The sequence below is a fragment of the Pseudorca crassidens genome, chromosome 8 (genome assembly GCF_039906515.1).
Source record: "Pseudorca crassidens isolate mPseCra1 chromosome 8, mPseCra1.hap1, whole genome shotgun sequence".
Classification (NCBI taxonomy): Eukaryota; Metazoa; Chordata; class Mammalia; order Artiodactyla; family Delphinidae; genus Pseudorca; species Pseudorca crassidens.
The window spans coordinates 37,215,079-37,228,576 of record NC_090303.1 but is presented as its reverse complement, the minus strand read 5'-3'; the positions used below and the strand labels follow the sequence as shown (position 1 = coordinate 37,228,576).

At 36.6% G+C, this 13,498-nt stretch overlaps 1 protein-coding gene across 5 annotated transcripts in view; it reads right to left on the bottom strand.

Moving 5' to 3' along the window:
- Positions 1-13,498, bottom strand: part of SNX13 (sorting nexin 13) — a 138,029-nt gene that overhangs the window by 23,876 nt on the left and 100,655 nt on the right. For all 5 annotated transcript variants that reach the window (XM_067746220.1, XM_067746217.1, XM_067746219.1 and 2 more), the window contains 2 exons: positions 5,528-5,635; positions 3,499-3,609 (listed from right to left, as the gene is read on the bottom strand). In XM_067746220.1, the coding sequence (XP_067602321.1) occupies positions 3,499-3,609; positions 5,528-5,635 (219 nt within the window). The remainder of the gene's footprint in view (positions 1-3,498; positions 3,610-5,527; positions 5,636-13,498) is intronic.

Here is a 13,498-nt window from a genome sequence, read left to right as displayed (position 1 = left end):
CAGAACTACAGAATCCATTTCTTTTTCTTTCCTTTTCTTTCTTCCATGTTTTTTTTCCTCCAATTTCTGAGGGCAAAGCTTAATCATCTGTGTTGGGGGTGGGGAGTGGGGGAACCAGGGGGCATGGAAAAACCTCCACACGTGATTATGACGCTCAACCCTGAAAGCAGCAGAATTTAGAAGCATAAAAGCAGCCCATCACAATATGATAATGTTTCCAGAATCAGGATTCGTCTTAAAACAGATGTTTAAAGCAAAAAAAAAAAAAGAAAGAAAATTGCAAAATTACCAGGCAGAAGAGTAAATTATGGATTGCCAGCAAAAGTGTACACTTAGCCTGACATACATAGATGTTGTCTATTCATTCAATTATCACCTCAGTTGAGTTATTTGTATGGGTAAAAACACGAACAAAGGAATTTTAACTTAAATTTAGGTCCCTATCTACAGCTTAAAACTGCCATCACACCATGATACAAAACTGGATAGAAAGGTACTGTGTACATGGAGGAAGACCGCTTGTCAATTACTTCTTCTAGGAATTGGCCCATAAATTTTGCAAAGCTAGACAAATTGTGTGGCCAAGTTAATGTGTTATAAAGTATTATTTCTCAACCTGAGTAGCTACTAATAAAATGTTTACAGATGATTTTCTCTAATAGCTATTTCATTTCCAATGAAATATAATTAAGGAAAATATTAAACTACAATTTAGCCAAAAAGGAAATGTAGCTGAAAACTCCTAATTCTTGATATGCATGAAAATTATTCTGACAATCTAAAAGAGGTCAAGATGAACTTGGTAATTACCAATATGATTTATGAAAAATGTATGTTGCTGTGGATTTCCAGAAATGAATGAGAAGGATTTTTAGACTCTAATTTTTAGACTCTAATGTGTGTATGTGTGTGTGTGTATATATATATATATTGGGTTGGCCAAAAAGTTCCTTCAGTTTCTAAGTAAAAATAAAAGCCGTATTTTTCATTTTCACCAAGAACTTTATTGAACAACGTACTTACCCGTTTGTTCCACTACCTTTTGCCATTTTTCAGGCAACTTCATAATTCCATTCTCCCAAAACTTTTTATCTTTTTGAGCAAAGAACTGTTCCAGGTGACTTTTACAGTCTTCCAGGGAATTGAAATTTTTTCCATTAAGAGAATTTTGTAATGATCTAAATAAATGGAAATCTGAAGGGGCAGATGAATCAGAATTTCCCAGCCAAGCCGTAACAGTTTTTGCCTGGTCATCAAAGAAACATGCGGTCTTGCGTTATCCTCATGGAAGATTATGCATTTCCTGTTGACTAATTCTGGACGCTCTTTGTCAAATGCTGCTTTCAGGTGGTCTAACTGGGAGCAGTACTTGTTGGAATTAATCGTTTGGTTTTCTGGAAGGAGCTCCTAATAGAGGACTCCCTTCCAATCCCTCCATATACACAACATGACCTTCTTTGGATGAAAACCGGCCTTTAGTTAGTTGGTGGTGGTTCATTTCACTTGCCCCACCATCTCTTCTGTTCCACATTATTGTACAGTATCCACTTTTCATGCCCATCACAATTTGTTTTAAAAACGGAACATTTTCGTTGTGTTCAAGTAGAGAATCACACACGGAAATATGGTCAAGAGGGTTTCTTTCTCTTATGTGGAACCCAAACATCAAAGCAGTTAACATAACCAAGCTGGTGCAAATGATTTTCAGTGCTTGATTTAGATATTTTGAGTGTGCCAGCTATCTCCCACATGGTACAACGTCGACTGCTCTCAATTAATGTCTCAATTTGATAGCTATCAACTTCAATTGCTCTAACCAACCCGACTGTGGAGCATCGTCCAGCGAGAAATCTCCAGAACGAAACTTCGCAAACCACTTTTGACCCATTTAGTCACAGCACTTTCTCCATACACTGCACAAATCTTTATTTGCGTTTCAGTTGTGTTTTTACCTTTCTTGAAATAATAAAGCATAATATGCAAAAAGTGCTATTTTTCTTCCCTCTTTAATATTAAAATGGCTACACAAAAATTTACCAATTTTGATGTTTTTTTTAATGCACGCCGATATGACAGTTGTCACAATACAATCTAACAAACTTGTTTTGAATGAAGTTAAAGACAACTAAGCACTACTAGAGCCATCTTACGGAAAAAACGAACTTTTTGGCCTACCCATTACATATATACATGCACAACTGCTGGTTGGTAAAAAAGACATTGTCTACATTTAATATAATGCTTCTTTTATCTCAAAAAGCTCTTATCAATTTATTAGTTTATCTTAAAATTGATACAACCTTGAGAGAAGATAAGGTAAACATAAAAAAGATGGAATACTGAAATGCATCTCTATTGACAATAAAGCCATTTAGAGCTGGAATTTAAACTCAATCACTTCAATCACAAAATATAAAGATAAGTCCACCATATTTTTTTCCTACCATTATAAGGTACATAACCTGGAATTTCTTATTAAAATAAAACATTCCACTTAGAAATGTTAACATTCACTTGGATGTTAAACCGTAGTATCCTTGAGAAATCACATGAAGTTCTTATGCTTACAGTTGTTAATCTTACTTATTTTGTACCAATTCCTTAATCTTTTTTAAGCAAGTTAGCCTTTTTAGAAGAAAGAGTGGTGGGGAAGTCTTTTACTTTTAATTTTAATTTTGAAATAATTTCAGACTTTTAAGAAGTTGCAAAAATAATCCACAGAATTCCCACTTCCAGCTTTCCCAACTGCTGCTACAGCTCCTGCTACTACTGTTACTACTTCTAAGAGCCAACGTTTATTCAGACAGGCACTGTAATACATAGATTATCTCATTTGATCCATACATGCTCTACACTGAGGATTAACACCTTCAATCTTTAGAAAATTAAAAGCCCAGAAGGTTAAGTAACATTTTGCAGGACACAGCTAATAAGTGGCAGAACAGGAATTTGAACCAAAGGTTGCCTGATTCCAATGTTTGTGTTCTCACCCAGTGAGCCTATCTTGCCCAATTTGAGCAGTAAATCATTTATTGCCTTAAGCTAGCATCTTAATAGGTCTTGTGTCCCCAGAATTTTAAACAATAAATATTTCACTCAAAAGGCACAAATACTTTCAGGAACATATCCTATTTAACATTTTTCTTATCCTTACTCCAAATAAAAGACATTTCCTCCCAATAAGAAGTAGCTCCTACTCAAGCTAACGAAAGCTGTGACCTGTCTTAGGCCAACTCTCCTTACTGTATCATTTCAAAAGCTTTTTTTTTCTTGCAAGCTTTTGCTACATTTTAATCAATATGTAAAGACAGGAGTTTGTATTTATTAGATATACTTCAATAGTAGGCTTAATAAAGCATAGAAGATAAACATGCAAAGGAGCATTTAATAAAGTTTTCTAGTTTTAAAACATACACACAAATACAAATTTATCTTCTTTTATTAAAAACAAAGTATGAAAACAGACCTATAAAGAAAACCAATGCATGGTCTGCTTACCTTACGAGCAAAATCCCCTTTCCCTTTACTGTAGGCTTTGTTCTCAAGGAAATCATACACATAGTGAGCCAAAGCTGGGGATGCTTTCATCATTTCAGGAGTTAACAGTAACTAACAGGAAAAGAAAAGAGGTATCTTATATTGATAGTATACTGAAAATTAACTATTATTTATAATTTCATCTGCTAGAAAGTTAAGAATGTATAGTAAAAATGTTATTTTTTTAAAAAAATTTTAACACATTTTTCTATCTACCTATCTACCTGCCTATCTATCTATCTATTTTGGCTGTGCCACGCGGCATGTGGGATCTTAGTTCCCTAACTAGGAATCGAACCCACACCCCCTGCAGTGGAATCACGGAGTCGTAACCACAAGACGGCCACGGAATTCCCCCAAATGTTATTTACTATTCCATTTTCAGGTTTTATAGCTTATACTAAGAAGACCCACCATCAGTAAACTGTTATGTTTTTCACATTCTAATTTTAAAGTTAACATTAATAGAAAGTACATAAAATAATTCAAATTTTTTTAAGTATTAGAAGGCCCAAAACAAAGTATTGCTTTTACACTGTTAATGATACAGTCTAACATTCTAGCTTAATCTCTTCAATTAAAGATGTTTTGACATATTGAGATCATTACCTAAGAAGTAGACAGTATAGCCACAATTAAAATACATATTTATGGCCCCAGATTTGGAAGAAACGTGCTTATGTTCTAAATTTTATAAATAACTGACACAGATTTTAATGCAACTCAAGTTAATACATTTTAAAAAATCAAAATGTTTGACAAGAGTCATATAAATGATTTCAGATATTTAGCCTTAAGCCAGAAGACAAAGGTGAGTAATAGTAGATGTATATGTTTTTCCTACCCTTTCAGTAAATTATAATGCCATGGAATTACAATTATGGTTATAAACAAACCCAATTAAACCTATAAATGTTTAAGAGAGCGAAACCTTCCAAACAAAATATCAAGTACAGTATTAGCTAAGTTTCACTAAATATAATACTAAGACATGGTCGGCAAATTTTTCCTGTAAAGGTGCATATAATAATTATTTTAGGTTTTGTGATGCATGGAGTCTGCTGCAACTACTCAACTCTGCTGTAGTAGTGTAAAAGCAGTCATAGACAGCAGTAAACTAAATGGGTGGCTGTGTTCTAATAATAAAATAAACTCTTAATAAAACAGGCGGCAGGCTGGATATGGTCTGCTGGCTGGAATTTGCTGACCCCTGTTCTAAAGAGAGAAGTGGGGAGCTAATAGATGAGAAAAGTTTATAAATCATTCATTACTATAAAAAACCATAAAGTGATACTATTAAAATCTGGCATTTGGGTACCCAGGTCTAAAACAAAGTTATTTCTGATAGTCCCAACGGCTTACGCAGTACGTAACCTATGAGACACGTTTTATTATCCCATTATTCCAGAAGAGAAATCTACATGCTTAGCATGCTACACTTCTGAAAAGTCCCTTGGATCTATTCCTCTCTTGAATTATCCTGTAATTTTTAGAAGCTTTAGAATCATTCTGGACCATGGCAGGCAGCTATTCACTTTATCTGAGAATAAAAATCTATACAGGGGACTATATTTAATACCATGTAATAAGCCATATGGAAAAGAAAAAAAAAATCTACTAGCTTTGGATACATCATGAAGAGCAACTATTTACTGAACTGGTAACATTTAACTGTCTGCTGTAAAATACCTAGACTTCCTAGACTTTACAGTAGTGTAGAATGGATGTGTGCCTGCCGGTGTGTGTGTATATTCATCCAAACCTGAAGAAGCAAAATTCCTAGCACTGAGTGTCCAGAAAACTTCTAAGTTAATAAACAAACAGAGAAATAATATTTATAAATTACTGAGCAGATTGCATGTCACATCTCAGCACCTCAAAAGTGGCTGCTATCCCACTATTATAGTACAAACATTCTCTAATAAAGAAATCAGTTATATTTCTATGCTATATTGAAATGAAAATCTATGGGTAATAATAATGAACTTACCTGCAAATATGCATTTAGATCCTTTTTTCTCTTTTCTAAAAAATCTCTATCCATATTATTAAAAGTCTTTTTACCGGGAAGCTTTAATATGCTTGACAGATTTTCAAACTAGAAAACAAAATACATTCAGTAATCTTAATTTTTTTTTCAAAAACAGAAAAGTATTTTCCAACTGACAATTTCTCTACATATCAAAAGCATCTAGAACAGATTCTGCAATATATTAAGCCAAAACCAGAAAATACAAAATACTGTCCAAATATGTCCAAACCACAGTTCGAATGTTATTTATTATAAAGAAGTTATTTTCTAAGAATGACAAACATGGATTGCTGATGAAGATGGGTGATATCCACATGGAGTTTCATTTTATACTCTCTCTGATTTTAAGATTGTTCAAAAGTTTCATAACAAAAGGTTTTAAAAAATATTTTGCTATTCAATTGGCTAAAAAGAACTTATGATACAGTACTGAATACTCTATTATTATTTGTAAATTATGTGTCTTTAATATTATTAAAATTAATAATAAACGTAAAAAAAATATTTTGTTTAACAACGCTTTAACTTGTGAATAAAGTATTAGCCAGTAAATTTTTAATAATCAAAGTTGTGAGTTCCTGGTTTGGTAAAAAGAACTCAAAGAAATATTTTATATTGATGACTTCAAATCAGTTAATCACTGTAATAGCTAATTATTAAAGGAATAAAAAGCAAATTTCAAAACATAGATTACAGCTATATCATAACTCTCTATATACAAACAGTACAACACATACTTCTACATGAAACTGCATGAAAAATAAACTCATACATAACTAAGAAAAAAACAAATTAAAAGCTATCAAGTACGTATCTTATCTTTGTAAAGCCACAAACAAAAAAAACTAAGTGTACATACTTGAAATCTAGCATTTACAGACTCCACCTTCAAAAGTCCAGATATGTAGGAATCTACTGTGCCTTGATGAAGCACAGATTTTAACCACACTAGCTGCTAACAAAGTGGAAGAGCAAAGTCACTGAGCAAAGAATTGTGCTTGGCCAGCAATACCTAGTATCTAAAACTTGAATGAGCAGCCTCATTGCTTTTCCTTTGTGATACACATTCAGAAGTGCAACAAACTTTCTAAAACCATTCTTTGTTTAAAAACAACAAGGCTTCTGTAAAGAAAACTCATTCCTGGTGCAGAGATTAAAAAAAAGAGGAAATGAAAAGGTGTAGGATAATTTTCATCCCTAAACTGGAAGATTCTGATAAATTATTAAATGGAATGGCAGATCAGATGGTCGCTTGGAGCTATAATGAGAACAAGTTCATTACATGTTAATGCATGAAACTTAAAAGCAGTTCTTTCGCCCTAGCCAAGGCGAAAAAAAAAAGGGGGCGAGGGGGAGGTCATTTACAGCAGCGGTCCCCAACCTTTTTGGCACCAGGGACCAGTTTCACAGAAGACAATTTTTCCACGGACCAGGGTTGGGTGGATGGGGGTATAGTTCAGGCGGTAATGCAAGCGATAGGGAGCAGCAGATGAAACTTCACTCCCTTGCCCTCTGCTCACCTCCTGCTGTGCGGCCCAGTCGCAGACCAATAGTGATCTGCGGCCTGGGGGATGGGGACACCTGATTTACAGGGCAAATGTTATGCTGTAGTAATAGTCACAAGTTTGGTGGTTCACAAAATATTACAATGGGTCAACAATGAATGAATGTACAATATAGAGTACCTGGTTTTATGAATTAATTTTTTTAAAAATGACACCTTATAGAAGTACATTTACAGTTTTCAAGGTGTCCTAAAAGATATTTAGTTTCCTAGAATAGGACTTATCCATGGTATCTTAAACTACTGACTCAATTTTATAGAATGCATAGTTTATTCAGGCATTACCAGTATGTTTTATTCCCTCAAAAATCGTATGTTGAAACCTTAACCCCCAATACTTCAGAATGTGGCTGTATTTGGAGACAGGGCCTTTAGAGAGGTAGTTAAATCAAATCAAAGCCCTTATAAGAGGGAATTTGGACATACAAAGAGACACAAAGGATGCGACCACACAAAGAAAAAGTCATATAAGGCCACATCAAGAAGGGGGCCATCTGAAAGACAAGGAGACATGCCTTAAGAGAAACCAAACTTGCCAACACCTTGATCTTGGACTTCTAGCTCCCAGAACTATGGAAAAATAAATTTCTGCTGTTTAAGCTACTCAGTCTATGTTATTTTGTTATGGCAGCCCTAGCAAACTAATACACCAAGGCAATATAACAGTACTCAGCAAAACAACAATTTATTTCCAAAACTTTAAAACATTAAAACTTATTAATAAAAAATTAAATGTAACAGTTATTTTGTTAGAGTCTAAATTAATCAAACTCCTCTTAAAATTATCTGTCTGGAACAGAAAAAAATTACAAGTATTCACAGAAAGAAAATTTCGTATTATACCAAATTCCCATAAATATGCAAATAAATAAGAGATATATGTGCTGTTTTTTACAATGTATATCTTAATTTAATTTTACTTTTTTAACATCTTTATTGGACTATAATTGCTTTACACTGGTGTGTTAGTTTCTGCTTTATAACAAAGTGAATCAGCTATACATATACATATATCCCCATATCTCTTCCCTTCTGCATTTCCCTCCCATCCTCCCTATCCCACCCCTCTAGGCGGTCACAAAGCACGGAGCTGACCTCCTTGTGCTATACAGCTTCTTCCCACTAGCTATCAGTTTTACATTTGGTAGTGTATATATGTACATGCCACTCTCTCATTTTGTCCCAGCTTTCCCTTCCCCCTCCCCGTGTCCTCAAGTCCATTCTCTAGTAGGTCTGTGTCTTTATTCCTGTCCGGCCCCTAGGTTCTTCATGACCAATTTTTTGTTTGTTTGTTTTTAGAATCCATATATATGTGTAAGCATATGGTATTTGCTTTTCTCTTTCTGACTTACTTGACTCTGTATGACAGACTCTAGGTCCATCCACCTCACTACAAATAACTCAATTTCGTGTCTTTTTATGGCTGAGTAATATTCCACTGTATACATGTGTCACATCTTTTTTATCCATTCATCTGTTGATGGACACTGAGGTTGCTTCCATGTCCTGGCTATTGTAAATAAGGCTGCAATGAACATTGTGGTACATGACTATTTTTGAATTACGGTTTTCTCAGGGTATATGCCCAGTACTGGGATTGCTGGGTTGTATGGTAGTTCTAATTTTAGTTTTTTAAGGAAACTCCATACTGTGCCCCATATTGCCTGTATCAATTTACATTCCCATCAATAGTGCAAGAAGGCTCCCTTTTCTCCACACCCTCTCCAGCATTTACTGTTTGTAGATTTTTTGGTGATGGTCATTCTGACCGGTGTGAGGTGATACCTCATTGTAGTTTTCATTTGCATTTCTCTAATGATTAGTGATGTTGAGCTCCCTTTCATGTGTTTGTTGGCAATCTGTATATCTTCTTTGGGGAAATGTCTGTTTAGGTCTTCTGCCCATTTTTGGATTGGGTTATTTGTTTTCTTGATACTGAGCTGCATGAGCTGGTTGTAAATTCTGGGAATTAACCCTTTGTCAGTTGGTTCACTTGCAAATATTTTCTCCCGTTCTAAGGGCTGTCTTTTGGTCTTGTTTATGGTTTCCTTTGCTGTGCAAAAGCTTTTAAGTTTCATGAGGTCCCATTTGTATATTTTTGTTTTCATTTCCATTTCTCTAGGAGGTGGGTCAAAAAGGATCTTGCTCTAATTTATGTCACAGAGTGTTCTGCCTATGTTTTCCTCTAACAGTTTTATAGTGTCTGGGCTTACATTTAGGTCTTAAATCCATTTTGAGTTTATCTTTCTGTATGGAATTAGGGAGTGTTCTAATTTCATTCTTTTACATATACCTGTCCAGTTTTCCCAGCACCACTTATTGAAGAGGCTCTCTTTTCTCCACTGTACATTCTTGCCTCCTTTATCAAACATAAGGTGACCATATGCGTGTGCGTTTATCTCTGGGCTTTCTACACTGCTCCATTGACCTACCTTTCTGTTTTTGTGCCAGTACCATACCGTCTTGATTGCTGTAGCTTTGTAGTATAGTCTGAAGTCCGGGAGCCTTATCCTCCAGCTCCGTTTTTCGTTCTCAAGACTGCTTTGTCTATTCGGGGTCTTCTGTGTTTCCACACATATTGTGAAACTTTTTGTCCTAGTTCTGTAAAAAATGCCATTGTAGTTGGATAGGGATTGCATTGAATCTGTAGATTGCTTTGGGTAGTAGTCATTTTCACAATGCTGATTCTTCCAATCCAAGAACATGGTATATCTCTCCATCTATTTGTACCATCTTTAATTTCTTTCATCAGTGTCTTATAATTTTCTGCATACAGGTCTTTTGTCTCCTTAGGTAGGTTTATTCCTAGGTATTTTATTCTTTTTGTTGCAATGGTAAACGGGAGTGTTTTCTTGATTTCACTTTCAGATTTTTCATCATTAGTGTATAGGAATGCCAGAGATTCCTGTGCATTAATTTTGTATCCTGCTACTTTACCAAATTCATTGATTAGCTCTAGTAGTTTTCTGGTAGCATCTTTAGCATTCTCTATGTATAGTATCATGTCATCTGCAAACAGTGACAGCTTTACTTCTTCTTTTCCGATTTGGATTCCTTTTATTTCCTTTTCTTCTCTGATTGCTGTGGCTAAAACTTCCAAAACTATGGTGAATTAAGAGTGGTGAGAGTGGCCAACCTTGTCTTCTTCCTGATCTTAGTGGAAATGCTTTCAGTTTTTCACCATTGAGGATGATGTTGGCTGTGGGTTTGTCATATATGGCCTTTATTATGTTGAGGAAAGTTCCCTCTATGCCTACTTGCTGCAGGGTTTTTATCATAAATGGGTGTTGAATTTTGTCAAAAGCTTTCTCTGCATCTATTGAGATGATCATATGGTTTTTCTCCTTCAATTTGTTAATATGGTTTATCACATTAATTGAATTGCATATTTTGAAGAATCCTTGCATTCCTGGAATAAACCCCACTTGGTCATGTTGTATGGTCCTTTTAATGTGCTGTTGGATTCTGTTTGCTAGTATTTTGTTGAGGGTTTTTGCATCTATGTTCATCAGTGATATTGGCCTGTAGTTTTCTTTCTTTGTGACATCCTTGTCTGGTTTTGGTATCAAGGTGATGGTGGCCTCGTAGAATGAATTTGGGAGAGTTCATCCCTCTGCTATATTTTGGAAGAGTTTGAGAAGGATAGGTGTTAGCTCATCTCTAAATGTTTGATAGAATTCGCCTGTGAAGCCATCTGGTCCTGGGCGTTTGTTTGTGGGAAGATTTTTAATCACAGTTTCAATTTCAGTGCTTGTGATTGGTCTGTTCATATTTTCTATTTCTTTCTGATTCAGTTTTGGCAGGTTGTGCATTTCTAAGAATTTGTCCATTTCTTCCAGGTTGTCCATTTTATTGGCATACAGTTGCTTGTAGTAATCTCTCATGATCTTTTGTATTTCTGCAGTGTCAGTTGTTACTTCTCCTTTTTCATTTCTAATTCTACTGATTTGAGTCTTCTCCCTTTTTTCTTGATGACTCTGGCTAACGGTTTATCAATTTTGTTTCTCTTCTCAAAGAACCAGCTTTTAGTTTTATTGATCTTTCCTACTGTTTCCTTCATTTCTTTCTCATTTATTTCTGATCTGAAATTTATGATTTCTTTCTTGTGGGTCGCCTGTAGACAGCATATATACCACGTCTTGTTTTTTGTACCCATTCAGCCAGTCTATGTCTTTTGGTTGGAGCATTTAATCCATTTACATTTAAGGTAGTTATCAACATATATGTTCCTATTACCATTTTCTTAATTGCTTTGGGTTAGTTATTGTAGGTCTTTTCCTTGTCTGTGTTTTCTGCCTAGAGAAGTTCCTTTAGCATTTGCTGTAAAGCTGATTTGGTGGTACTGAATTCTCTTAGCTTTTGCTTGTCTGTAAAGGTTTTAATTTCTCCATTGAATCTGAATGAATCCTTGCTGGGTAGAGTAATCGTTGTAGGTTTTTCCCTTTCATCACTTTAAATATGTCCTGCCTCTCTCTTTTGGCTTGCAGACTTTCTGCTGGAAGGTCAGCTGTTAACCTCATGGGGATTTCCTTGTATGTTATTTTTCCCCTGTTCCTTTTTTTTCTTTTGTGGTACACGGGCCTCTCACTGCTGCGGCCCCTCCCGCTGTGGAGCACAGGTTCTGGACGCGCAGGCCCAGCAGCCACGGCTCACGGGCCCAGCCGCTCTGCGGCATGTGGGATCCTCCCGGACTGGGGCACAAACCCATGTCCCCTGCACCGGCAGGCTGACTCCCAACCACTGCGCCACCAGGGAAGCCCCCTTGCTGCTTTTAATGTTTTTTCTTTGTATTTAATTTTTGATAGTTTGATTAATATGTGTCTTGGCGTGTTTCTCCTTGGGTTTATCCTGTATAGGCCTCTGTGCTTCCTGGACTTGATTGACTATTTCCTTTCCCATATTAGGGAAGTTTTCAACTATAATGTCTTCAAATATTTTCTCAGTCCCTTTCTTTTTCTCTTCTTCTTCTGGGACCCCTATAATTCGAATGTTGGTGCGTTTAATGTTGTCCCAGAGGTCTCTGAGACTGTCCTCAGTTCTTTTCATTCTTTGTTCTGTATTCTGCTCTGTGGTAGTTTTTTCCACTATGTTATCTTCCAGGTCACTTATCCGTTCTTCTCCCTCAGTTATTCTGCTATTGATTCCTTCTAGAGAATTTTTAATTTCATTTATTGTGTTGTTCGTCATTGTTTGTTTGACCTTTAGTTCTTCTAGGTCCTTGTTAAATGTTTCTTGTATTTTCTCCATTCTATTTCCAAGTTTTTGGATCATCTTTACTATCATTACTCTGAACTTTTTTTCAGGTAGACTGCCTATTTCCTCTTCATTTGTTTGGTCTGGTGGGTTTTTATTTGCTCCTTCATCTGCTGTGTGTTTCTCTGTCTGCTCATTTTGCTTAACTTACTGTGTTTGGGGTCTCCTTTTCGCACGATGCAGGTTCACAGTTCTCATTTTTGGTTTCTGCCCCCAGTGGGTAAGGTTGGTTTGGTGGGTTGTGTAGGCTTCCTGGTGAGGGCACTGGTGACTCTGTTCTGGTGGATGCGGCTGGATCTTGTCTCTCTGGTGGGCAGGACTGTGTCTGGTGGTGTGTTTTGGGGTCTGTGTGACCTTATTATGATTTTAGGCAGCCTCTCTACTAATGGGAGGGGTTGTGCTCCTGTCTTGCTAGTTGTTTGGCATAGGGTGTCCAGCACTGTAGATTGCTGGTCGTTGAGTGGAGCAGGGCCTCAGCGTTGAGATGGAGATCTCTGGGAGAGCTTTCACCATTTGATAGTACATGGAGCCAGGAGTTCTTGGTGGACCAATGTCCTGAACTTGGCTCTCCCACCTCAGAGGCACGGGCCTGACACCCAGCCAGAGAACGAAGACCCTGTCAGCCACACGGTCTGTTCCAGGCTGTTTTTGGTGCAGGTGACAGAATGGAGTACAAGAGAGATGAGATCCTTGCCTCAGGGAGCTCACGGTCTCATGGGCAAGATGGATAGGAAAATCTGGAATACAAGACAGTGGAGCAAGGGAAGTTCTCAAACTCAGGAGATGAGCCTCTTGGTTACTTAAATCGAGCTCTGAGAAGCAGTGGCAGGCTGGCATGTGATCTGGGAGGAACGTAGGACATCAGTAGCACCGGTGATGTTCTAAGCCAGGCCAGGGGTCGGAAGACGTTTTTAGATTGCTGGTTTGTTGTAAAAGGATATAACTCAAAAACAGCCAGATGGACGTGATGAATAAGGCAAGATATGGAAAAGGGCATGGAGCATCGATGCCCTGTCTGAGCGTACCACGTGTTTGCCAACCCAGAAGCTCCGAGCTATGTGATTTTAAAACAATATGCAACAGGTAATAATATAAAAAGTAAATACAGCAAT